Genomic DNA, 27,590 nt, shown 5'->3' on the forward strand with positions numbered 1-27,590 from the left:
CAGTAATGTGCCACCACTTTTGACTTGTTTTACATTTCTAAATTGCATTCAAGTAGGAAATATTTATTGAGCACCTTCTTTGCAAGTCATGGTGTTATCTCTACCAAATGCTATTCTGTATCTGTAGTTCAAGAAAATCAAAAAATACTTATAGAATATTCTAATGTTGCCATATTAGAATTTATTGTACACAGAAGAATTATACAATGCATTTGTCAGATTTAAAGAAAAATAATTCAATTTTAAGTGACAAGAAAAATTATAATTTACCCAGACAGAAATACAAGCATATATTACACATAAATTCTGTTACACAAATGGCACTGGTACATGGAACTATATCAGACCAATTATAATTGTGAAAGTTTCTGAACAAACCAAATGGATGACTTAATGGTGAATAACACTATCCTACACACAGGGCACAATTTACGACCCCTTTGGCATGATGTCTGGATATCAGCTGCTGTGTGAATTCAGTAACGAGACTATCAGGTTAACATTAGGTGTTCTCCCTGTTCTTCAATGGACATTGATTGCATACATTTGTTTAACAGATCATCTTCCTTTTTTTCTTCATTCATGTATGATCCAGAATCATTTGAAGAAACTGAAGGAAAAATAGTTTGTCAGTTTTGAAAATAAAGTTGGGAATACACCTTACAAAATGACCTGACTATGCCTTTAGCAAAGACAAACTGCCTGTAATTTTCAGCTTTCAGTCACCTCCTCTTCCCCCAAATCACTTACTCTTTAAATTAATATTCATAGAATTATATCCTAATCAAGGGTCTGCATAACAAATTCTGAGTATTATATTCCTATAGATTTTCTAAATCTCTTGGTTAGAGAGATGTTTGTAGATCTGGGTTCTGATGGATTCATTCTCTGTGACGTCTCTGACCTTGATATTGTAAATTTTTTTTTTTTTTTTGGTGCCGGGAATCAAACTCGAGTCCTTGCACTTGCGCAGCAGGCGGCGAAACCACTGAGCTAAATCCCCAGCCCATTATTGTAAATTTCTTTATTTAGAATTAGAAATACCTTGAAGGACTGGGGATGTAACTCAGTGATAGAGCGCCTATTTAGCATGTGTGAACCCCTGGGTTTAAGCCCTAGCTCCACTAAAAGGAAAAAAAAAAAAAGAAATGCCTTGAATCTCACTTTCTTGAGCAGTACATTTTGGTTGTTTTTTTAGACATTTTAGCGTCTTGCTAGGTAGTTCAGGCTGCCTTGAGCTCCCTATGTAGCTCAGGCCAGGCTTGAACTCTCGGCCATCGTCCTGCCTCAGCATCCCGGGTGCTGGGATTACAGGCATGCGCTACCACACCTGGCAGAGCAGTATGTTCTTACAAATGAAAGGATAAACTTTCATGCTTAGCTTTTTTCTTTTTTTTTTTTTTTGGTAACCAGGGATCAAACTCAGGACCTTGTGCTTGCGAGGCAGGTGGCAGAACCAGAGCTAAATCCCCGGCCCATGTTTAGCTGTTTTATCTGAAACAATCAAGCAGATCACATTCTAAAACTTTTAATGTCTTCAAAATGAAACTATTTGGTTTAATAATTCTTAAAGGTAGTGTAGTATCTTCAAAAATGCATATGTATATCTTTAAATTTCATATTTACCTGATTGCATGAACAGTTTACTTGGTCTTCTGAAAATCTTCAGTGACTTACATCTTATTTTAGATGCATATCCAGTTTTTAACCTGTAACAAGGAGATATCTTAGTTATAGCCAACAACATGAACAGCTGCCTAATGCATGTGGAAGACCACACAAATTCTTTTTTTTTGGTACCAGGAATTGAACTCAGGGCCTCATGCTTGCCAGGCAGGCACTATGCTGCTGAGCTACATCCCTGGCCCACAAATTCTTTTTTCTTTTTTGGTACCGGGGATCAAACTTGGGACCTTGCGCTTTTGAGGCAGGTGCCGGAACCACTGAGCTAAATCCCCAGCCCATAAATTCTTTTTATTACCTTCTGGAATTACCAGAGGCCATTTAAGCTCCCAGATTCTCCTGTGATATATTAACCTGGCAATGCAAAACTATTATAACACAATTTGAATACTAGGGCTTTCTCTTTTTACCTCTTTCCTTTTTCGCTTTACAGTAATTCCCTGTGCAGAAGCAACTATATATTCCTCCTTTTAGAAATATTTGCATTTTGAGTTTGAAAGGATGATATTGAAGAAGCAGTCTATATTTCTAGTTAATTGAAATTTTTACAATTCCACAAAATATATTGTAAAAGAAGTGGCACATCCCATTCAGCTCAGTGAAGAGAAACTAAGATCCTTTTGTGCTTTTTGTCCATCCTATTCTGAGTTTAGTAAAGTGAATATATTAAGGAACAGAAATTTTAATATCACTTTGGAAACCTCTAGATAAAATTGGGTAGATTTCCTCCTTAAGTCATAAGACAGGGTGGGGATTTAGCTCAGTGGTTCCACTGCCTGCCTCAAAAGTGCAAGGTCCCAAGTTCGATCGCCAGTACCAAAAACTAAAATGTTACTTAAAAAAAAAAAAGTATGGCCGTACCACCCTGAACACGCCCAATCTCATCTTAAAGTCATAAACAGTCTGGGCAGGGCATGGTGGTGCATGCCTTTAATCCCAGCACTCAAAAGGTGAAGGTAGGATTGTGAGTTTAAGGCCAGTCTAGGCTGCAGTGAGACGCTAGCTCAAATAGCCAGCCATGGTGGTGTGTGCATTTAGACGCAGCACTCTAGGAGACTGAGGCAGGAGGATCACAAGTTTGAGCCCAGCCTGGGCAACTGAGTGACCTATTGAGACCCTGTCTCAAAATAAAAAAAGGACTTGGGATTTAGCTCAGTGGGAAGGGCCTGAGTTCAATCCCCAGTGATGGAAAAAAATGAAGTGGGCTGGGGATTTAGCTCAGTGGCACTGCGCCTGCCTCAGAAGCCCGAGGTCCTGAGTTTGATCCCCAGTACTGCAAAAAAAAAGCCACAACAACAAACAAACAACTATAAGAAACAGACCCTTCTTTGTTTCTCACTGGCCGCCAAAGAGAATGCTGGATGATCATTTCAGGTGCAGATGCAGCTGCGCCGCTAAAAGAGTCCTCTCTTTCCCTCTGGTGTCGCCATGTAGTGCAGGGGTAATGCTGTCTCTGTGAGTAACGAGAGCTGAGGCGACTCCTGTGATGAATGAGGACACCTGCCGTACAAATCACCTGTTAGAAGACTCACTGCATGTGAAAACTAGGGAGAAGCTAACTGGAGGTCACCTGCCTGGCTTTAATGAGCTGCGCTGAATCACATTCATGTACTGCCCCTTCATGAATGTCCTCAGGTAGTTTGTGTTATAGATCTTAGCAATGCTGCACAGATAACGCTTCTGGCCCATGGTGAGATCTGGATGCTAAAAGACAGAATAAGAAGATTTGTAGTCTGTGTTGGGGAACAGAGGTGGCAACCTTCCTTATCCGAAAAGATGGATGTTGGGAACAGTACCATCTGTACCTTTTATTTAAGCAAATTCAACTATGATAACTTTGCCAAAAGAGAGAAAAATCGCCATTTAAAGACAGCAAATGAGCTGAGCATAGTGGCACACACCTGTAATTCCAGCTACTCAGGAGGTTGAGGCAGGAGGATTGCAGGTTTGAGCCCAGCCTGAGAAACTCATCAAGACCCTTTCTCAAAAACATGAAAAGGGCTGGGACTATAGCTCAGTAGAGAGCACTTGCATAGCATGTGTGAGACCCAACATCCAATCCCCCAAACTCCCCTGCCAGAAAAAAAAGAGTACAAAAGTTCTTTCTTTTTCCATTCTACTAAGTGACTCAGGTGTCCTATGAGCTTTGAGAACCCACAACCCTAGAGGAACAAGGAAGGAGAAATCTATTATAACAGCAAGTTTTAGTTCTCATGTTCCTCTCAGTGGGGGCATCTTGCATTCCTTTTTTTGTTGTTTTTTTGGTACCAGGCATCGAACTCAGGACCTTGCAAGGCAGGCATGGCGCCACTGAGCCAAATCCCCAACCCATCTTGGATCCTTAATGTGATTTTGGATGTATAACATGGTACCTAAAAGGAACCCAATTACTCTACTTAGTCTCAACTAAAACAGTCTTTTCCAGAAGAATTTCTGTGTAGGACATGGGCCATATGGTCAGCAATCTAAGTAATTTTGACCAGTGTACTTTTTTGAAGTTAATGTTTAAGATGTGAGACTATTATATATGCATATGTATATACACATAGGATTTACTGCACTAAATTGGTAATAAATCCAGATAAAAATCAAAATGTTGGCCAGAAAATTTTACCAGTGTACAAAAATCATTAACTATTCACATATTAACTTTGCTCTACAGATACAACTTCTAGCAGCTATGATTTTTTTGTTTGTTTGGCTTTTTGAGACAGGATTTCACTATGTAGTTCAGGCTCACCTTGAACTCACTGTGTAACCCAGGCTGGGTTCAAGCTGATGGCATCCTCCTGCCTCAGCCTCCCAAGTGCTAGGATTACAGGTGTGCATCACCATGCCCAGCTGCAGGTATGATTTTTTTTTTTTTTTTAACTTTATTGCCATGGTTGGTCCTGAATACATGGGCTCAATGACTCCTGCCTCAGCCTTCTAAGTAACTGGGACTACAGGGACAAACCACTGTACTTGTCTCCTGCAACTATGATCTTTAGTACAAGTCAACAATTGCAAGATCCTATTGCCATTTTCTTTACCTGCTTTCATCTAATTTTGTAGTTCTTGAGTAATATCTTGTGATTGAGTTTTTAACACTAGAACAAAATTTCCTTAATATCTTTGTAGTTGGGGCCTTGAGCTTCTTGAGTAAAAATACATTAAATCTGAAGTATTATAAAGCTCTAAAAAATTCTTATGATAAGGAACCTACAATCCTTGCATTTATTTGTTATTTACCCAATAGGTATTTATTGACTTCTAGATAGTATGCTGGGTACATACTTTGTAATCAGCAGTGCCTTAATCTCTAGTTAAGTAGGTTAGTAAAAAGTTCAGCTCTAAATTTCAAGGATTTTTTTTTTTGAGACAAAGTCTCTCTTAAGTAGCCCAGGCTGGCCTCAAACTCATGGCAATCCTCCTGCCTCAGCCTCTGAAGTGCAAGGATTACAGGAATGTGCCACCACGCCCAGTAAGAATATTGCTATTTAAATTTTTCCTTGGGAATTAGGATATAACTCAGGGGTAGAGTCACTGCCTAACAAGCACAAAACCCTAGCTTTCTCTCTCTTTCTCTCTCTCTCTCTCTCTCTCTCTCTCTCACACACACACACACACACACACACACACACACACACACACACACAAATTCCCTGCTGGCATACCTTTAGAAAGGATGCACCCATCATTGATTTAGAGATGTGAATTTGAATTTGAGGAGTTTTCCATACCTCTTGCAGCTTGGCTATGTGTGAGTTCACTTTGTGTCCATCTTTGATTCTATCTGTAAGCAAGCATATTATTGTGAATTTCAGAGGCAAAGATAAGTTCATGAATTTTAATTAATAATATCTAGATATTTACATTGTATCAATCATGACCCTGGAATAGTGATGAGTATTTTAAATCAGATGGTAAACTGGAAGAGCCTGTGTGACATGCCCTTTGGTTGTAGAGCACACAAACATCTTGACTAGACATGTCTCCAAAGAAGATACAGAAATAGCCAGTAAGTACATAAGAGCTCAGTATCACTTATTACTAGGATTACAAATTTTTTTTAAAATGAGATACCCATTAGGATAGCTGTCATGAAAGAGAGGAAAAAAAGAGAAAGAGAAAGAGAGAAAGAAAGAAGAAGGAAAGAAAGGAAGGAAGAGAAAAAAGGAAAATGTGTTGGTTAGGATTTGGAGAAACTAGATAAAACAAATGGATGAAAGTGAGGAATTACAACACATATGCATGGTTTCAAAATATAACCTTGTGTTATTGAGAGGTGAAGTGAGATGAAGATGAGATTTTATTTAATGGCACATTGTACTGGAAATCTGAAGACCTGCAGATTTAAATTATGGCTCTTGTTATGATTTTTTTATTTTATTTTTTTGGTACTGGGGATTGAACTTGGGTCCTTGTGCTTGCGCAGCAGGCGGCAAAACCACTGAGCTAAATCCCCGGCCCATGATTTTTTAAAAGATTGTAAAATTACAAAAATGCACATGAATCAAGTTTTAATATACTGTATGATGGGTGGATGAGGCATTCTATTGTGCCATTTCTTTCTTTGGATTCTCAGCCAAGGTTTGGCAGTGCAAGAACTCTGTAACGTTAGCAAATTCAATAAAAAATATAACCCCAAAATATACCTTTACAATGGGTAAAATAGTAATTTTACAATGGGGAAGGACTGCCAAACATCAGCTGGAGCAAATAATCAAAACTGTCAGTAAGGGACTAATCCAGAGCAGGTGTCTGTTATCTGATGAGCCAGGACAAACAGTACCATGGTATTCCTGCTAGAAGTGCATAACCTGAATCTTCTCAAGAGGAACCAACCATCAAACAAACTCATATTGATGGAAAACCCACAGAAGAGCTGGCCTGTGTTCTTCATAAATGTCAGTGTCATGAAACACAAACACAGCTAAAAAATATGACCACTGAATACCATGTGTGAACTCAGATTTGGGGGAATAAATGTCATTTGACTTTGATGATTATTTCATGAAATTGCAAATATAGTTATTTTTTGTGGTACTGAGGATTGGACCCAGGGGCTTTGCATTGGGCTACATCCCTAGCCCTTTTAAAAAAAATTTTCAGGGCCAGGGATGTAGCTCAGTGGCACCGCACCTGCCTGGCAAGCACAAGGTCCTGAGTTCAATCCCCATACCGCACCCCCCAAAAAAGAAAGAAATATCTATTCTTACAGTAGCTGACATTTCAGTTTGCAGTTTCATTTTGGGGCCGGAGATATAGCTCAGTGGTGCCATGCCTGCCTCACAAGCACTAGGTCCTGAGTTCAATCCCCAGTACCAGAAAAAAAAAGGTTTTTTTTCAGACAGTTACTAAGTCACTAAGTTGCCCAGGCTTCCTTTGAACTTGCAGTCCTCTGCCGCAGCTTCCCAGAGTGCTGGGATTGATTACAGGTGTCCACCATCACATTCAGCTATAGTTTCTTTTTTTTTTTTTTTTAAGGAAATGTACTTTGCACCTGCCTGGCTGGGTGTGGTGGGACACGTCTGTAATCCCAGCACTCAGGCAGCTAAGGCAGGAGGACATTCGGGGCTACATAGTGAGCCCAAGACCAGCCTGAACTACATATTGAGACCCTGTCTCAAAAGGCGGGTCACTGGGCCAGGGATTTAGCGCAGCGGTTTCGCCGCCTGCTGCCTGCTGTGCAAGCGCAAGGACGTGAGTTTGATCCCCAGTACCAAAAAAAAAAAAGGAGGAGGGCATCCTATTTACAACTCACCCTTAAACAGTTAAGAATAAATACAAGATAGGTAGGGAGGTAGGTGGGTGGATGGATGGATGATATAATTAACATCTGGGACAATCTTAATGAAGGGACCCCAGAACTTTATGTACTAATGTACTATTCTTACAGGGCCGGGGATTTAGCTCAGTAGCACCGCACCTGCCTCGAAAGCACAAGATCCTGAGTTCCATCCCTGGTACCAAAAAAAACCAAAAAAAGATACTCATTCTTACAACTTTCCTGTAAATCTGAAAGTCAATTTGAACTTTCAGAAAGTCATTTTAGAAATGTAGTTTATTGTTAGGTGGAATAAAGTGTTAGTAAATAAGTTACTGAAAAATGGGTTTTACACATTGCCATGAAGCCTGCCAAATTAAAACAAATATAAAGTAGTACATACGTTTGGGAACCAAGAGGATCATGTTAATTGTTAGGGACCACTGACCTTTGAGATATTCCACTCACCTTTGCCTGGGCCAAATCTGTCTATAGAGAGTGGGGAAGGGTCTAGAAAGGAGGCTCATTGTGATTACATTCAACATCGACATGCTGACTCCATGTGCTGACTACTGGACCAGGGGTCATGATGTCATTAGTGGGCTCCATTAGTCACAGAGTTCAGAGGCTTCTAGGACTCAAGTTGTGTTTAAAATGAAAGGATCATGTCTCCCATTTACAAAACACTAGTTCCTCTTGCATAGGCAAGTCTTTTCAGTTATGTTCTATATTAGTCATTATTGGAACATGATCTATTCCAGCTGATCCGTTAAAAAGGATATAAATAATAAGGCTTTCTGTTGCAAAACAATAAAACAGGACACAGAGGAAAAACTAGATTCTCTGCCAAGAGTTGGCTGTATTATGTATGTTAAATAATAGGATAAGACCTTAAGTCCCAAAACAGAGGAAAACAAGCACTTGTTAAGTAGCCTTTTTTTCCTGCAATTATACAGACATACACCGTCCACTGTAGAAGTGCAGAATAAGGGAAATAAAACCTCTAATAACAAGACCTAATAATAATTATTTCAAAGTATTTAGATATTTATGTTTCAGAGTTTTTACTTGAGTAGGATTCTGCTGTATGTAAACATTACATTTTTGATATTTAGGAACTTTTCTTGAATCTCATATACTGATAATTGTTAAAAAAATTTATCTCCTTCCACATCTAGATTTAATAATTACTTTTTTTTTCTTCAGTTAAGACAGGGTCTCACTATGTATTAAGGCTGGCCTTAAACTCACTATGAAGTCCAGTCCAGTCCAGTCCAGACACAGCAATCCTCCTGCCTCAGCCTTCTGAGTACTGAGAGTACAGGCATGTGCCACCATGTCCAGCTAATTATATCAATTTTATACCAATTTTGTTTTCTGTTTTTTACATTTAATTATAATTCATTAGGCTTTTTTACATAGTTTAAGAATTATAGTGAGGAATCTGAACAAACCTCCAATGAAACACATTATATGTAAACCAAGAGTGAACCCTAATGTAAGTATAAGTGTGTTAGTATAAGCTCATCAATTAGAACAAATCTACCACTCTGGTGGGGAATGTTAATAATGGGAGGCTATGTATGTGTGGAAGCAAAGGGGTTATGGGAATCTCTACATCTTTTCTCAATTTTTCCGTGAACTTAAAACTAAAAAATAAACTTTTTTAAAAAAGCACATTATAAAAATGATTAGGTTATTCATGAATGTATGTATTTATGCCTATCTATATACATATATGGGTGTGTATTTTTCCCTAGGTAGCTTTTCCAAGGGGAAGCAAAGTGAATTCAGGTTTATATCATTGAATTTAAAAAAAAATTTTAAAACTGTAACTATACCTAAATACTACTACACATACGGAGACACACACAAACACACACACACGTTAGTAAACTACTTTCTCTTTCTCCAGAAAAAGAAATGAGCAAGAAGCCTTTAAGGGCTTGTTTTTGTCTCCTAACTCTTAACAGAGAAAAGGAATTTAGCTCTATCCTTTAAGTGAGAGGACAGTATTAGCACTGAGATATATTTTATGATCTCTGAAGCTGTTTATCTCAGAATTTCTTCTTTCAATCTGTGTGTAAGCCCAAGGCTGTACTCGTGGTTTTCAACCAACAATTGTGAGCAGTGTTTTTTAAGAATCACTGCTAATTTTTTAAATGGTTGATAGGAGACTTATTTACAAAAGAGAAAGAACCTGGCAAATTGTTCTTTGAAAATCTTGAAGAGTAAGCTGGCACAGTGGCATACACCTGTAATCCCAGTATTGAGGAGGTAGAAGCAAAAGGACAGCAAATTCAAGCCCAGCCTGGGCAATTTGAGACTCTGTCTCAAAAGGTTGAAAAAAAAATTTTTTTTTAAAGAACTAGGGATATAGCTCAGTGGTAGAGTGCTCCTGGGTTCCATTCCCATTACTGAAAAAATAATAAAAAGACTATCAAGGATGCTAATAAAGTCGAATTTTAAAACTCCATTGTGTAAATAGTACAGGCAAATTGGCTTCTCTCAACCCTGTTATTCACAGCTATTATCTACTTTATATGTGCTACTCACCAGTACCTTTGGGATTGTAATAAGACTGTCCAGCTGATCTGTTAAAAAAAGATATAAATAATACGTAATAATTGATAGCTTTATAAGCACTAAACAACATATTTCAAACAAAAAAAGGGATGGTATTGAATAAGCTTTTTACTTTGCATGATTCTATCAGACAAAATGTCTTGCAAATTTTCTGCTACAATTCTGCTTACATACTAATGGCTCCACTTTTTTGAAGTGAGCTGAGATTTTTAACACACTAGAAAAGATTTATTTTTAACCGAGATCTGGTTTTACTTTTATAGCTTCCTAATTTCATTACTACTTTGAGCTCAATAAGTAGCTTGGGCTTCTGTGCTATGAGTACTGGAAATACTATCCTTTGAGGAGTAATTAGGATGTGCTGGAATTGATAAATTGGTCTGTACTGTTTCCAATTTTGTTAAAATCCTTTTAGCAATAAAACCCACTTCCTCCAACTTATTCAATGACCATAAGTTCCTTGATCTCCTGACAGGATCCAGGACTCTGTCAAGCATCATAAAGAACAGAAAACTAAACAAATGTAACAAAAACAAACCAGAACCTCAACCTATTTTTGAAGTCTTCAATGGGACCAGCTATAATGGCGCATGCCTCTAATCCCAGCACTTGGGAGACTGCGGCAAAAGGATGGCACGTTTGAGCCCGGTTTGGGCACTTTAGGGAGATCTGTCTCAAAATTGTAAAGGGCCTGGGGATGTAGTTCAGTGTGAAGACCCTGGGTTCAATCCCCAGTACTACAGATAAACAAAAGTCTTCAATGGCATCAGGTATTATAACAACAACATGGCATGTTTGCAGAAGGAGCCATGGCTGTGGGCTGAACGGGACCGCAAATACCCGGCAGCTCTCGCTTTTAGAAACAAGGGAAGGAAGGAACAAGGACAATGACTTCGGCAACTAATTTTCTTCCCCATCGAGGAAATCGGCTTAAGGACTCAGGGAGTCTCCTTCTGGCTGGGGAACGTCTCCCCTCTCCCTGCTCCCTGCCGTCCCGAATTCGCGCAGAGATGGGGGCGGGAAGGCGCTTTCCCCAGCGGGGCCCGCAGCGCCCCCTAGGGCCGCAGGAGGACGCACGCCGGCGACTGTCGCAGTCCCGCGTCTCGTCTCTGTACCAAAGCCTCCGAGCTCCCTCCAAAGCCCTCCCTGAAAAGCCACGGACCACGGCACAGGCCCCTCTCGGTTCTCTTCAGTGCGTGCGGCACCCGGCCGCGAGGGCTGCCGCAGCGCCCGCCTCTGCGGGGGGTCTCGGCCCGGGCTGGGCCCCGCCCCCACCCTCAGGGCCCCGGCCTCACCCGCCGCCGCCGCCGCCGCCGCCCTCGTCCCCGGCCACCACGGGCGGCTCCGCGAAAGAGCCGCTGTCCGTCCAGTCGGACTCAGGACCCTGGCCCGGCATCTCCCCTGCGCCCCGACCGCGAGCCGTGTGCGCCAGAAGCACTCCCTGCCCTCCCCCGTCAGTACGCGTGCGTCAGGCGGGGAGCTGCGGGCGAAGAGCAGGCGACGCTGGACACTGCTCGCGTCGCTTCGGGAGAGCGAGGCGGGCAGATCCGCGACCCCGGCGCTGGGTGGAGGAGGGGCGGGAGTCCTTCGTTTGATTGCACGTTGGAAGAGATTTTTTTGGTGGTAGAGATGTGTCATTGGAAGCAAAAATACATGCTCCCTAAAACAAAAGGGTCAGTATTCCAGACCCTCAGCAAATTGCGTATCTTGAGTGTCAACATATAAGTGAAAATTCAGTACACAAACCAAGGACCAAAGCACCAGGAAGCGGTCCGTTGCGGGAAGTCCGTTATCACCCTAGCAACCAGGTTTAGCCAGTTTCTTCAACTGCGGGTTTCCGGCTACTACTTTTGCACATGCTCGTATCTTTTCCACCAGACAATCGTTTCTTCAGGACCCGATTCTCATTTGTCTTGGCCCAAGGAACGCTCCGTAGTCAGGGGTGTGGCAGAACTGGAGCCATAAACGGGATTTGGATTGTGATTGGTTCACCTTTAATGTTCCCGGAACTCGGTGGGTGTCGCGCGCAGGCTGAAGGGAGTGTGGCTGTCGGCAGCGGGGGCCTGGAGAGCCGACATGCCCCGGTATGCGCAGCTGGTCATGGGCCCCGCAGGCAGTGGGAAGGTAAGGAGATAAAAATCGCAGTGGGAAGCAGTTCATTTCTTGAGAAGGCAGCGGGTGTGTGTACTGGGGTGGGTCTCAGAGACTTTGGGCAACTCACTTATGCCCTTCGTGCCCCGTTTTAGCTTGAAAGAAAAATTACGATAGCTGTTAATATTTATTGGTACTCGAGCCGGGGATTTAGCTCAGTGGTTCCGGCGCCTGTCTCGCAAGCGCAAGGTCCCAAGTTCGATCCCCGGTACAAAAAAAAAAAAAGTGTGGGGGGGGAATGTAATATTTATTGGTACTGCGCTCAACGCCTTATTTATTTACACAACCACCTTGTGAGATAGGTCTTACTATTCTCAAAAAGAAAGGGTTAAGTGTCTGCCCAAGATCACATGGTAGTATGTTACGGCCAGAATTTGAGTCCAGTTTTTGTCTAACTCCAGAATCAGACCTTATTTAGCACCCAGGAAGTTAACGTGGAGTCTTGTCCTTTACTGTTCTCAGAGGTTAGGACATAGACTTTTGGTATTTGTGGTGGATATTAGGTGCTACATGGAGCTGACATTAAAAATCATTGGATCATATATGGAGAAAGTTGTTCCCTTTTCAGTTCTCTCAGTTCTTCACTTTGTAGTGAGGTGAGATTTGTTTGGTTCTAGTGTATCTTCAACATTTAATTCCCAAGTCTTTTCAGAGAGCAGATTTTAGACTCATGACTTTTAATAGGAAACTCTGTTTAGCTAGGATTAAAAGTTTAATCCTAGCTAAAAGTTTAGAGGTCCCCAGTGGCACATGTCTGTAATTCCAGCTCTTCTGGAAGCTGATGCAGGATTGCAAGTTCAAAGCTGGCCTCAAAACAAAATACAACAAAAGGGCTAGGAATTTAGTTCAGCACTCCCTGTTTTTTTGAGGGGAGGGGGGACTTGTAGGGTTTTGTGGGGAGGTTTTGGCTTTTTTTTTTTTTTTTAAAGGCAGGGCCTCACTATATAGTTTAGGCTGGCCTTGAACTTGCCAACCTCCTGAGTCAACCTCATGCCTCAGCCTCCTGAGTGTTGGGACCACAGGTGTGCACCACCAAGTACTCCCCGGTTTCAATCTCTAGTACCACACACACAAATTCATTTAAAAGTTGTATATAATTTTATGGTTACCTTCATATTATGATAAATGTAATCATAATTGGTTTCTGTTTACAATAGTGATAGTTTCTCTTATAAACAAATACTAAAGGAATAATGTTAGAAGCACTCAAATACAGTAGAAATGGTGAAGATAGTGGTCAAATCACAGACGTGTGGGAAACACTAGAGTCTGTGGATGTGTCCTGTGGCATCTGTCTTCAAGAAACACGTTCTGAGCCACTGACCTTTCTAGATTCAAGAGGTACACATGTGACTAAGTGACCTTTACCTATTCAGAGCCTGTGTCTAAGAAGATAGATGACTTTCTGTTAAGACATGGGATGATCCCCGGAGATGGCTTCCAAATCAGAGAGAATAATGTGTGTAAAGGAGAGAAGCATGATGGAAATTATCTGTATTCTAGATTTTTTTTTTGGTACTGGGGATCAAACTGAGGACCTTGCACTTACAAGGCAGGTGTGGTGCCACTGAGCTAAATCCCTGGCCCTAGATTAATTTTTGAATTGTGTTAAAAACTATCTAAAAATTTTTGATGGCCACTACCAAAAATACTCATTGAGAATGTTCTTTATGTCAGGTACTGATTTGAGCCCTTGTGATTGTGTAGTGAACAAAAGTCTTTGTCCTTGTGGATGTTATGTTTAAACATAGTAAGTCAGTCAGATAGAAATAATTACCAAGCATTTATTATGTAACAGGTACTGTGCTGGTCCTTGGGGTTATAAAACTGATTGAGAAGCTAGGCATGGTGGTGCAGGCCTGTAATCCTAGAACTCTGGGAGGCTGAGGCTGGAGCATCCAAAGTTCAAGGCCAGCCTGGACAACTTGGGAACTTAGCAAAAAGACCCTACCTCAAAATAAAAAAATTTTTTATAAAGAACTAGGAATGTAGCTCAATGCAAAGGCCATGGGTTCAATCCTTTTAACTGGAAGGAAAAAAGACTGAGATAACAGCTCTGTCTTTAAACAGGGTGGGTGGAAGAGACAAAAAGTAGCTTAGAGGGCTGGGGATGTAGCTCAGCAGCACTGAGCAAGGTCCTGAGTTTGATTCCCAGTACTGAGGGGGAAAAAAAAGTAGCTTAGGGATTTTAACATTGTGTGGTAAGGAATACTTGAAGAGTAAAGAGCTCTGTAAAGCAGAAGTGACAAGCTGATAACTCATCTGTGGGCTATTTTATTGACCTTGATGCTTCCTCTTTGGAGTGCTGTTTTCCTAGGTTGACAGGCATATTCCCATGTGCTCAGATACTCCCTACTCAGAGACATCACACATCACCGTGGCCCTTCTACCTAAAGCTTTGTTTGGACTCTGTAAGTCCTAGTAGAAGAACTGCATGTTGGGTGCTACACTGAAAGAAGTCTTTCCTTTTTTTCTTTTGAGGCTAGGGATCAAATCCAGGGCCTCATGCTTTTAAAGCATGAGCCCTGCCTCTAAGCTACATTTTCAACTCCAGAACACTTCCCTTTAAATTCCCCTTGTTGATTGTTAAAGCAATAAGTAACTTTAATGATCATAGAAGACAACCCAGTTAGAGACAGAAAATTGAAGGCCAGAGAGGAAGCAGCTTCCATGGCGTTTCCTATGAGTTCAAGGCAAGTCTGGAGCTACAACCCAGGCAGTGTCTTTTGTCTCATTTTCAGCCAGCCTTTTGGTTATGAAGCCAGTGGCTTGGCTTTAGTGGATACTGCTCCAAAGAATGTGGAGATACCTTCTAGGTGTACAGAGAATATCATTGCACCGCGTGATCTAACTCCACATGCCTTGTGGCATTACAGAGCACCTACTGTGCCACCGTGGTCCAGCACTGTGAAGCCCTCAACCGGTCTGTCCAGGTGGTCAACCTAGATCCGGCAGCAGAACACTTCAACTACCCTGTGATGGCTGGTAAGTCCTGGCAGAGCCTTCTCCTCATGAAGGGCAAGGGTGGAGAAGGCAGGGAGTGCTAGCTTCTAGGCAGAGAAACTGAAAAATTTCAAAAACTGTTACACTCTAGTCCCTTGGTTCGTGGTGAACCTCACGAGGGTGAATGTCATTTAATGCTGCGTATTCATGGGGATGTGTGACAGTATCCTTTCTTGGTTTTTCACGTAGGATTTATAATGAGTAGACTCCTCCCCTACCTCTCTTCCCTTCTGCTCCTTTCTTGCTTAGTCCTACTGTAGTAAATCTATACTAAAACTAATTTGATTGCAGTACACAGAAGGTACTCAAGCTAGTTCAAGCAAAAAAGAATAAAGTTAAGTAGAAACTACTCACATCCCAAAGATGCAGTTTTTTTTTTTCCTTTGGTACCAGGGATCGAACTCGGGACCTTGCACTTGCAAGGCAGGTGACAGAACCACTGAGCTAAATCCCTGGCCCCAGCAAAGATACTATATCTGGGTCCTTTATACCTAGATACATAAAGCCCCAGGTCTCGATGAGCTTATAGGGAAAGGAGTGTGGTTAGAGAAGAGGAATCCAAGACTGAACCTTGAAGTTGTTTCTTCTTCAGAGGTCCAGTAGAGGAGTGGCATCAGAAAGGAAGGAGGAAAATATACCTTCACAAATGCCAGGTGAGGCCAGGCAGGATGGCGCGTGCCTGTAGTCTCAGCTCCTCAGAAGGCTGAGATGGGAGGATCACTTGAGCCCAGGAGTTTGAGACCAGCTAGGTCACATAGTGAGACCCTGCTTCAAACAAAAAAGAAAATGATACTGAAGATGTCAAAGAGATTAGAAATAACCTCAAGAGGGCCGGGGATTTAGATCAGTGGTTTCGCAGGCACAAGGACCAGAGTTCAATCACCGGTACAAAAAAAACCTCAAGTGTGAGAAAGGAAAGGAGACCTGAACTGGGAGGGTCTTGCCTTTGCTAGCAGTGTTGGTAGTCAAGTCTGATTTCTGATAATGGTGGGTGTGGTTCTTATCTCAAAGTGGGTGGATTGGGGAAAGGCTGGTTGGAGAGGAGGAGATACTAGAGCCAAACTATATGGTGCACACTTGTAATCCTAGTACTTGGTAGGCTAGAGCAGAAGGATCGTGAATTTGAAACCAGCCTGGAAAGATATACTGGATAGACTCAGAGCCTCTCACAAAACCCAAGAACAAGATTTTTATGAGAATCTAGGCTCCAAAACATAAAAACTAGCAAGAACCAAAACCTGCTTTCTGTCTATCTCTGCTCTTTTCTCTTTTCTTGCTTTAGTTTGTGTGTGGCCTGGTAAGGTACCCAGGTTTACATCATTTTCTGGTTGAGGTGTTTTACCAACTGACCAATGTCTTTGGTTCATCCTTCTAGAAGACCAATTTTATTGTCCCTGCGTGGATCATTATTTATCCTTGGAGGAAGGGTAGGAATGGAATATCAGTGTAAATATGCCTGTGAATGAAGCCCAGTTCCCTATGACAAAGATTATAGATTTGGGTAGAAATATAAATAAAAATCTAAGGTAGAGCCAGGCATGGGCTGTCCTTTCAACTAATCAGGAGGCTGAGGCAAGAGGATCATAAATTTGAGGCCAGCCTGGGTAACATAGTGAGACCCTGTCTTAAAATAAAATTTTAAAAGGCTTGGAGATGTAGTTCAGTGGTAGAGCCCTTCCCTAGTAGCCATGAGGCCCTTAGTCTATACTCAGTACCAAAACAAAACAAAAACCTAATATCTAAATACTGATTTCCAAAAATTTTTGAGAACCATAAATATTCCAGAATTTTTAAGCCCCTCTTATAGATGATTTATGTTAATTTTCATCCTTCTACCCAAGGATGTATGATTCTCACCCCACTTCCCATTTTATAAAAGGGAAAGTGAGGCTCTGGAGGTTAAGTAGCTTCCCTAGGATCATCATGTTAAAAGACAATACCTTGACTGCCTGTCTGGCAAGGTCAAGGTCCAGAGTTCAATCCCTGGTACAAAAACAAAACCATAGCTTTCATTGTTTTCACTTTTTTTTTCTTTTGGTTCTGGGATTTTAATTCAGGACCTTGAGCCAGGCGGGCGTGGTGCCACTGAGCTAAATCCCCGGCCACTTTTTTTTTTTTTTGAGGCAGGGTCTCTCCCTTTGTAGTTTAGGTTGGCCCTGAACTCACTATGTAGCCTAGGCTGGCCTCGAACTCAGTGATCGGAACTCAGTGATCCAAACTCAGTGATCCAAACTCAGTGATCCACCTGCCTCAGCCTCCCAAGTGCTGGGATTACAGGCATGTGCCACCACACCCGGCTTTTTTTTTTTTAATAGTACATATTCACATGGTTCAAAATGCAAAAGACTAAGCCTGTGCTGGAAAATGTCTCCTTCCCAGCTCTGTTCCCCAACGTTCAGATCTCCTCCCTGGAGGAAGCCACTCTTAACAGTTTCTGGTGTGTCCTTCCAAAGATGGTCTGTGCATATAAAATCCAGGACGTATATTTATTACGGGTGTCTACTGAATTTTTGTTTTTCTGTTTTGTTTTTAAGACATATGATTCATTGTTTTTTCTAGTACTGGAAAATCAAACGCCAAGGAGCTCTGTCACTGAGCTATATCCCCAGAATCCCCATCCCTTTTTCTTTTTTTTTTTTTTTTGGTACGGGGGATCAAACTCGGGTCCTTGCGCTTACAAGGCAGGCGGCAGAACCACTGAGCTAAATCCCTGGCCCCCCATCCCTTTTTAAGACATCATCTCACTAAGTTGCCAAGGCTGGGGTCAAACTTTCAGTCCTCCTGCCTCAACCCTGAGTAGCTGGGATTGTGGGCATGCACCACTTGATGGTATTCTTGCAGACTTCTGCACCATTTATTTATTTAGGTACCAGGGATCAAACTCAGGACCTTGTGCTTGCCAGGCAGGCAGCGGAACCACTGAGCTAAATCCCTGGCAATCATTTATTTTTACTTAATTATTTATATATGGGAGATTGTATTAGTCCTTAAAGCACTTTCCCCTTTTTGTGGCTAAATAGTACTCCATTGTACAATGTCTGGCTATATAATAATTTATTGGTCAGTTCCTTGTTCATTAACACTACTACAGTCAAAAGTACATAAATAATTTCATACATGTGAGTTTTTATATAATTGTTATTATGGGAGAGGATAATAAGTTTCAAGTGAATAGTTCTATTCTCGGCCCTGTCTGTCCCTTTCAGATATCCGGGAACTGATTGAGGTAGATGATGTGATGGAGGATGACTCTCTGCGGTTCGGTCCCAATGGAGGATTGGTGTTTTGCATGGAGTATTTTGCCAATAATTTTGACTGGCTAGAGAACTGTCTTGGCCATGTGGAAGATGACTACATCCTTTTCGACTGTCCAGGCAAGTCAGGAATGTGAATATGTGTTGCTTTCCTTGAAGATGTAATTGTGTTCTCAGTGGAAGAAGGTGTGGTGAGCATTTATAGCTCTAGACTGTAGTGCAGTAAGGTGCCAAAGTCTTAAACTCATCCACTGAGGTTGTTGAGGGAATACCATAGAGAGTGAAGGAGCCATGGTCTCTGCCATCACAGAGCTCACAGTCCACAGAGCGCATGAATGTAAACAAAATCACCCCCATGATGACTTAATATTCATTTGTGACCAGCATCCCACAGAAGTAACAAACTGTCATGAAGCAGGGAGCTTAGAGAGGCTTCAGATCTGGTGGCCATTAAGCTGGGCCATGGGGCAAAAGTGAAAAGACAGTGGTCCAGGCAGAGGGCACAGCAGGCCGAAGGCCTTGAGCAGCCAGGAACGGGAGGGTTTGAGGCACTGCAAAGGGCAGAGTGGCTGGAGCACAGTGACCAAGGAGGAAAATGCCATATGGTGAGTCTGGTAATTACAGATGGTTTCTTTTTTGGGGGGCTATGGGGATCGAACTCAGGACCTTGTGCTTGCAAGGCAGGCACAGGAACCACTGAGCTAAATCCCCGGCACCCGGATGGTTTCTTAAGACCTGAGCCTAACCTAGCTAATCATTTATGGCCCTCATCTGTTTCTCCCCTTTGTTTCTAATTGAACATAGATATACTTGCAGTAAGTGTATACATCATAAATGTAGGGTTTGGTGAGTATTTCCAAACTGCACAACCCTTTGTAGTATTCTAGTACTTGCCTTTTTTCCCCATAATGCTGGATATTGAGCTGGGTGTGCCAGGCAAGGTCTTATGGAGCTATATTCCCAGGCTCAGTACTCACTTTTGACTGGTAAACTATGTAGTGTGAGGAGCTTCATTTTGTACATTAGACTGGGTAGTTGGCTTGAGATTCTCATGGTGGCATTACCTTAGGTTTTATGATTGATTTGAGAGGCTGGAAGGCCCTATAAAAATTGCGTACGTTATTACAAAGAAGTGATCTCCAATTCTTTTTCCACCATCATCTTAGGGGGAAAATTTCTGTTCTCTGTTTGATGTTTAACCTATTTCCTGTTTGTCCCATTCTTGTGATGTTCATCACGTAGGTCAGATCGAGTTGTACACTCACCTGCCTGTGATGAAACAGCTGGTCCAGCAGCTGGAACAGTGGGAGTTCCGAGTCTGTGGTGTGTTCCTTGTTGATTCCCAGTTCATGGTAGAGTCCTTTAAGGTATGAGGATAAATCTTTTGTTGATTTTTCAATGATGGGTACAAGCAGAAAACAGTCTCCTTTAATTACTGTGTGATTCTGGACATTTCACCAGACTATTTCAGTGATTTAGTATCCCTTGTTATTGAATTATGCTAACATTTTAACTTGAAAGTAGTAAATGATGATATCATACAGATTTTGAGAACCTGCTTATCAAGAAAAAATTGAGGTAGGTGGTATTTTTTAAAATATAGAGGCCAGGAGACCTGACACATGATGGGCATTCAAAACTAATCATCAGCCAGGCATGGTGGCACATGCCTGTCATCCCAGCACTCAGCAGGTTGAGGCAGGATCACCACAAGTTAAAGACTGGTTTGGACTACTTAGTGAGACCCTGTCTCCAAAAAAACAAAACAAAACAAAACAAAAAAATTATTAAAAAGAAAACCAAAACTGTAGGTGGACTTCCAGGAAGATGGTGAAGCAGTGAACAGCAGAGAAACAGCCTCTCCAAGATTTGGTGTCTAGACTCTGGAATGTAGAACATGAGAAGACTGTGGGAAGTGGGTCCCCAGAACCCAGCAAAGATCTGAAGGAAGATGAAGAGAGAGACCTCAATGTAGAAGAAGGAGGTGGCAAGCAGTGCTTTCTCCTTGAGCCCTGATTTACTGCATGGGAGGTGCAGCTAAAACCTGAAGACACAAAGTGACTTCTGGCAGTGCCAGAGGCCTCCATGGAGAAACACACCAGTGGAATGTAGCAATGGATGCAACAGACTGCAGTGGCTGCTGAGTTATTCAGTCTCAAATGCCCCCCAGGAGAGGGCAATTGTCTGGTAGCCATCTTGGAGAGGGACCAACTGACCTCAGAACTCTGAATTTCTCAGATAACTACAGAGATGATTACCATAATGAAAGACATGGTTAGTGATTCTAGAACAGATACAGATAGTTTTTAAAAAATTAGAAGAGCTTAGGAAAATAATGGAAACCATGAACACCCGACATAGGAAACAAATGAAATCCATGAAACAGATTCAAACATATCCAGGAGTTTAAAAGTTCCATTGAAAGGGCTGGAGATTCAGCTCAGTGGTGCCGCTGCCTGCCTTGCAAGCGCAAAGACCTAAGTTCGATCCCCAGTACCAAAAAGAACCTCAAAAATTTCCATTGACAGTATTCACAGCAGAATGAGCCAATGTGAGGAAAGAATGTCAGATACAGAAGACAGTATTTTGATAAGTGATCATGAAAAAAAAGATTTCTTAAAAATAGAAAGGGACCATGAAAAATCCAACAGCTGCTAGATGATGCAAAGAAGAAAAACAAGATTGATCAGTGTCAGTGAAAGCAGGAGACAGTGCAAACAACTTAAAAAGCCTGTTTACAGAAGTAATGGCAGAAAACTTCACAAGCATGGAAAAAGAATTTGACATACACGTAAGTCAGGCATATAGGACTCCAGTTAGCCATGATAAAAAAAAATCTACATTAGGGGCCGGGGATTTAGCTCAGTGGCACTGCACCTGCCTTGCAAGTGCAAGTTCCTGAGTTTAATCCTCAGTAATGCAAAAACAAAAAATCTACATTGTTAGAATGAATAGTCAAGATTCCAGAAATTCAACACAAGAAGAAAATATTAAAAGCTATTAGAGGGGGAAAAAAATCACCTATAAAGGGAACCTCATCAGAATCACAACAAATCTCAACACAAACCCTTGAGTTAGGGAGAGCTTGGAGTGAAGTATTTCAAGCCCAGAAAAAACGACCTCCAGCCCAGATTGATGTACCCTGCAAAACTTTCAAAATTGAGGGAGAAATAAGATATTTCCATGAAAAAGAACACCTGAAGAAATTCATGACCACCAAACCAGCACTCCAAAAATGTTCTGAAGGACATTCTAGAAAGAGATAACAAGGACTACAACTCCATGAACCCCAACAGAATAAATCCACCATAAATAAAGCAAGTAATTAAACGGGGGGGGGAAACAGGAACCAACAAGAGGAAAATAACATGATAAGTATAAGCCAATACATATCAGATATAACCATCAACCTAAATGGTCTCAATTCACCAATGAAAAGAACCAGACTGTCAGAATGGATCAAGAACCCAGATTGAACAATATGCTGCATACAAGAAACAAATTTATTTCAAAAAGAAATTCATAGACTGAAAGTCAAAGGTTAGAAAACAATACTCCATGGGATAGGAACTTGGAAAAAAGCAGGGTAGCTATTCTGTTTGCAGACAGTGTGGATTTCAAGCCAAGACTGATTAAGAGAAACAAAGAAGGTTACTACATCCCTGTAAAGGGAACAATCTAAGAGGAAGAGATAATAATCATAAATATATATGCACCAAATACCAGCGCATCAAACTACATAAAATAAATATTAACAGACATGGAAAATCAAGCACTAATTCAGTTGTAATGGGACCTGAATACTCCACTGTCACAAATAAATAAACTAGACAAAAAATCAACAAATATCAGAACTGAAACCAAACCATTGAGTAAATAGACTTAGTAGATGTCTACAGTGTTCCACCCCACAACATCAAAATACACATTCTTGGGCCGGGGATTTAGCTCAGTGGTTCTGGCGACTGCCTCGCAAGCGCAAGGTCCCAAGTTTGATCCCCGGTACCAAAAAAAAAAAAAAATACACATTCTTCTCAGCTGGACATGGGACATTCTCCAAAATAGACCACATACTAGCTCACAGAACATGCTTAATTAATGCAAAGGAATTGAAATTATCCAATGCATATCATCATACCGTAGTGCAATGAAATTGGAAATCAATGGCAAAAGAAACCACAAAAACTTCATAAACATATGGAAATTAAATAACACCCTCCTGAACAACCAATGGGTTACAGATGAAGAAATAGAAATGGCAAATAAATATATGAAAAAATGTTCAACATCACTAGTTATTCAAGAGATATAAATTAAAATAATACTGAGGTTCCATCTCCATAAAGAATGACTATTATCAAGAAATCAACCAATAAAAAATGCTGGCAGGGATATGGGGAAAAAGGAACCCTTTTCCACTGTTAGTGGGAGTATAGACTAGTGCAACCACTGTGAAAATCGGTGTGGAGATTCCTTAAAAAATTAAAACTAGAGGTTCCATTTGAGTCAGCTATTCCCCTTCTTGATACCTTCCTGAAAGAATTAAAAGCATACCATAGCAATATATACACACCTATGTTTATAGCGGCACAGTTTGTTATAGCTAAATCTTGGAAACAGCCCAGATGTGATACCAATGGTTGATACCAATGAATGGATAAGGAAGATGTGTTTTTTTTATACAATAGCTTTTTTATACTCTGCCATAAAGGATGAGCTTGAGACGTTTCTAGCTAAATGCATACACCTTGAGACCATACTCTTTTAAGTTAAATAAATCAGACACACGTGTTTAAATACCCCATTGTTTCTCTGGTATGAGAAACCAGAAGTGGAAATAAGGACCAAAATGTATAATAGATATTGGGAAATGGGAAGAAAATATTCAAGTGAGAAGGGGAACAAGGGAGGGGGAATAAGAAAGGAAGGGACAAGGGAAAAAAGACAAAAATGGTAACAGCTTTTGTAAATGAAGGAAGAGGGTTTGAAGGGAGGGGAGGGGAATGGCAAACAAAGAAACAAGATACATTATGTCCAGGTATAAATTCCCTATGATGAATGTTATTATGTATATCTAAAATGTACCAATAAAAAAATAAAATATAGAGGCCAGATGCTGAGCATGGTGGTGCATACCTGTAATCCCACCACTCCAGAGGCTGAGGCAGGAGGATTGCCACAGGTTCAAGACCAGCCTGGCCTACATAATGAGTTCAAAGCCAACCTGAACGACACAGTGAAACTCTTGTTTTTAAAAAAAGAAAAAAGAAAAATACATATGGCAGGGGGCAGGAGGAAAAGAGAGGCCAACCAGGCATGATGATGCACGCCTGTAGTCCAAGTACTCGAGAGACTAAGGCAGGAGAGGATCACTGTGATTTCAAGGCCAACCTGGGCCACATAGTATGACCCTGTCTCAAAAATAAATAAATGAAATATATAGAGTATGTTAATAAAAATAAGTGTTTTTAATTTGCTGAGGACCTTTTGTCCAGTTTACAAACTATCTAAATCCAATTTCATTTCTCACAAATAGCTCTTGAAGGTATTAGATGGGAAGAGTGATTAACAGTGCTGTCTAAATCCAGATATGTAATCCCATTGCTTCTCGGCCTTTTGGCTAGATCAAGTGCAGATATGTAATCACTGGAGCTTAAATCTACATCTTCCCTCCTCTTTTTCTATAATTTCAGCATTTCTGGTGGTTTCTTTTCTTTTTTTTTTTTCTTTTTTAAGGCAGATCTTGCTTTGTAGTGCAGGTTGACTTTGAACTCACTATGTAGCCTATGCTGGTCTCAAACTCCAAGCGATCCTCCTGCCTCAGCCTCCTAAAGGCTGAGATTACAGGCTTGGCCACCACGCCCAGCTAGCATTTCTTTTACTTGGGCCACTTCTCTTCCAAGGAGGAGTAGAAGGCCCTTTATTTGAAGACTTTTTTTTGCCAACAACTAACTCATCTCTTTTCTGTTTCTTCCTTCAGTTTATATCTGGCATCCTGGCAGCCCTGAGCGCCATGGTCTCTTTAGAAATCCCACAAGTTAACATCATGACGAAAATGGATCTGCTGAGTAAGAAAGCTAAAAAGGAAATTGAGAAGTGAGTTCGCTATTCTTCCGTTACCGTCAGTTCTCAGCTGCTGATTTGTTCTTCCTTTTATTTGTTAGTCTTTTCTCACTTTTAAAGGTTTCTAGATCCAGATATGTATTCTTTGTTAGAAGATTCAACGAGTGACCTACGAAGCAAAAAATTCAAAAAATTGACTAAAGCTGTATGTGGACTGGTAAGCTTTTGAAATGCAGTTTTGGATTTTTTTTCCCCCTAAATAACTCAAAGTGTTTGCCCACATCCAGTCAGTGGCCACCTCTGCAAGAGGCACAGTCCAGCGCAATGTTCTGCAAAGAGGAGGGAGGTGGCCAGGGACTGAGTGGACCATAAGAAGTTTAACTTAGAAGTAGTTATTGTCACAGGCCTTGATGGCACATGCCTGTAATCCCAGCACTCAGGAGGCTGAGGCAGGAGTATTGCCACAAGTTCGAGGCCAGCCTGGGCTACATAGTAAGTTCAGAACCAGTCTGAACTACATAGTGAGACCCTGTCTCAAACAAACAAATAAAAAAGTAGTTAATGGCAGGCCAATAAATTAACATGTTATTATTTCAAGCCATTTGGACAGCTCTGAACTGTTTGTACCTTTATGACATTTCTAGCTGGTGTTGAATTCAGATAAATACTCATGGAACAGTCTGTCACAGTAAAGAGCCAGTGAATGTTCTGAAGGGTCAGAGGCCAGAAAATCAATAATGATTTGTTGGTGTTCTGTCTCTGGCTACCTCTCCTCTGCCTCTACTCCAAAGACACAAATCTTTTTTTCTTTTTTTTTTTTTTGGTGCTGGGGATTGAACTCGGGTCCTTCCACTTCCAAGGCAGGCAGTGGAACCATTGAGCTAAATCCCCAGCCAGACACAAATGTTTTTAAGCAGAAGTATAAATGGTTATAAAACTCAGATCTGGGCTGGGGATTTAGCTCAGTGGATCCACCACCTGCCCCACAAGTGCAAGGACCTGAGTTTAATCCCCGGTACCAAAACAAAAACAAAAACTCAGATCTACGTTGAAAATTATGTATTTTCCACAACTTCAGAACGAACTTTTCTTGAAATCCCCAACTCATAGATTGATGACTACAGCATGGTTCGCTTTTTACCTTATGATCAGTCAGATGAAGAAACCATGAACATCGTATTACAGCATATTGATTTTGCCATTCAGTATGGGGAAGACTTGGAATTTAAAGAACCAAAGGTAATTTCTGATTTGAGGTTTTTATTGGCTTTGGGGAAAATATCTGCCAGCACTTGGCAGCCTCCTTCATAATCCAGGCAACTCCTTAAATTAGTTTTTTGTCATGGTGGCGATTACTTGGGCTTTTCTGGATAATGTCTGAGACTTATACCTGTGTCCAACTTCCCTCTACCTTGTATTGAGGTGATATCAGTGAGTTAAGTCTCTGGGCTTGCAGCTTGGGGTTCTGTGCAAAGAGGAGGTGAAATCCATTTGAAATTGGCTGCTCTCACACATGTCCATGGGGTGACTGATGACAGTCGTCAGGAGAGCACTAGCAAAGCAAGTTGGCCAAGAGTCATTTTCTATGTAAAATGCTTGAGATGCACAGTGGTTTACAATATCTCTGGAAAAAGGCTATCCATCATGCCTCTTTCTTCGCCATCAACAGTTTACCAGTGGTCAGTACCTGGAGCTGGTACTGGCTTTATTAGTTGCATAGAAAGCATTCCCTGAATGGTGTGCAACACTTGTCTAACTGGGAGTAGTGAATATATCTTGTTTTGTTTCCTTTGTGTCAGGAGCATGAAGATGAGTCTTCCTCTATGTTTGATGAATATTTCCAAGAAGGCCAGAATGAATGAAACGTTTACTAAATGTCACCATATATATGTATGAAGATCTTGTGGCCAAATAAGCAGAATATTCTCTTCAAAAGAGGCAGTAGTAGAAAGCTGCTTATTTTAAGAAAAAAGGAATACTTGGCTCTTTGCCAGGAGCATCCCTGGATCAAGTTATAAGTTATTCTGAAACTGCTTCTGTTTAAGGGGAATCTTTTAGACCTGGAAGAGGAGCTCAGTGGAAGAACACCATGAAGCACATGCAGAGCCCTGGCTTTGATTCCCAGTACCACAAGGGGGAGGGGGGCTGTAATCTTTAGTGGGATTCTAATCATATCAATTTAATTATTTTTTTCTTTTTAGGTTTTATGTAGTTCAGTCTGGCCTTGAAGTCACTGTGTAATCCACCAGGCTAGAATTCATGGCAGTCTTCCTGCCTCAGCCTCATAAGTGCTGGGATTACAGGTGTGGGCCACCACACTTGATTTATCAATTTAGATTTTAAAAATCAGAGTTCAGATGAGGACAATAGATATAGCTCAGTGGTAGAGGATGCTTGGCTTGTGGTGTAAGGCCCTGAGTTTAATCTGCCACCAAAAGAAAAAAAATTAAAGTGAGTGCAGATAGGTTTGTATATAATATAGGTTAGTACCTGTTCTGTATATCTAAGGCTAGTCGAACTTTATTTTTATGGCTAGATTTTTTTTTTTTTTGAGAGGCACAAATTATGTTAACAAAATTAGGTATTTATCTATCTCCAAAGGAAAAAAATTTGAAAAGTTATAGATAACACCATTGCCTATCTGTATCTTTTTATTTTTCTACATTGAAAATTTATTATTTGTATAATTAAAAAATTAAAATAACTATTTTGAGATATATGTGTATATAGGAAAGAAACAGAAGGGCAGCACTAAACTATCATTACACTCTTGTTTCCCAGGCAGAATTTGAAATTCATAGCCCAAGCAAAGATTTGAATGCGTAAATTTTCCTAAGTATCAAAATGTAGGCCATGTTGTTTTTAAAATGCAGTCTCGGGCCAGGGATCCTCAGTGGTTCTGCCACCTACCCCGCAGGCAAAAGGACCCGAGTTCAATCTCCGATACCAAAAATAAAATAAAATAAAATGCAGTCTGAGCATTTAAAACTTTATCCATTCCTTGAGTAATATGCACCAAAATGCAAAAGAAATCCTTAAGTACTGCCAGGCCTTGTGTTAAACATTTTTACATCAGCTCTTTCCTTTAATCATCACACAGG

General features: G+C 41.0%; 2 protein-coding genes across 5 annotated transcripts; one reads left to right on the forward strand and one right to left on the reverse strand.

Moving 5' to 3' along the window:
* Positions 1–164: 164 nt before the first annotated feature.
* Positions 165–11,807, reverse strand: Fam216a (family with sequence similarity 216 member A). 4 transcript variants are annotated; one of them, XM_004843820.4, is made up of 7 exons: positions 11,314–11,807; positions 9,989–10,026; positions 5,340–5,458; positions 3,258–3,387; positions 3,006–3,183; positions 1,627–1,709; positions 165–610 (listed from the first exon to the last, which is right to left on the reverse strand). In XM_004843820.4, exons 1-7 carry the CDS (start codon positions 11,412–11,414, stop codon positions 492–494), a joined length of 768 nt encoding a protein of 255 aa, XP_004843877.1. In that variant the 5' UTR covers positions 11,415–11,807; the 3' UTR covers positions 165–491. The 4 variants fall into 4 exon arrangements, with proteins under 4 accessions (XP_004843877.1, XP_004843881.1, XP_004843880.1 ...); XM_004843824.4 differs by having other exon boundaries at positions 5,406–5,458; positions 9,995–10,026; positions 11,314–11,729; XM_004843823.4 differs by having other exon boundaries at positions 5,406–5,458; positions 11,314–11,566.
* Positions 11,808–11,915: 108 nt separating this feature from the next.
* Positions 11,916–27,477, forward strand: Gpn3 (GPN-loop GTPase 3). The gene is made up of 8 exons (XM_004921075.4): positions 11,916–12,142; positions 15,046–15,154; positions 18,379–18,546; positions 19,669–19,793; positions 24,407–24,522; positions 24,610–24,706; positions 25,600–25,728; positions 26,289–27,477. The coding sequence occupies exons 1-8, from the start codon at positions 12,095–12,097 to the stop codon at positions 26,349–26,351; spliced, it is 855 nt and encodes a 284-aa protein (XP_004921132.2). The 5' UTR covers positions 11,916–12,094; the 3' UTR covers positions 26,352–27,477.
* Positions 27,478–27,590: the final 113 nt, after the last annotated feature.

Source organism: Heterocephalus glaber, unplaced genomic scaffold, assembly GCF_053883595.1.
Source record: "Heterocephalus glaber isolate CG9 unplaced genomic scaffold, H.glaber_assembly_v1.0 deba00001687, whole genome shotgun sequence".
NCBI classification, from domain to species: domain Eukaryota; kingdom Metazoa; phylum Chordata; class Mammalia; order Rodentia; family Bathyergidae; genus Heterocephalus; species Heterocephalus glaber.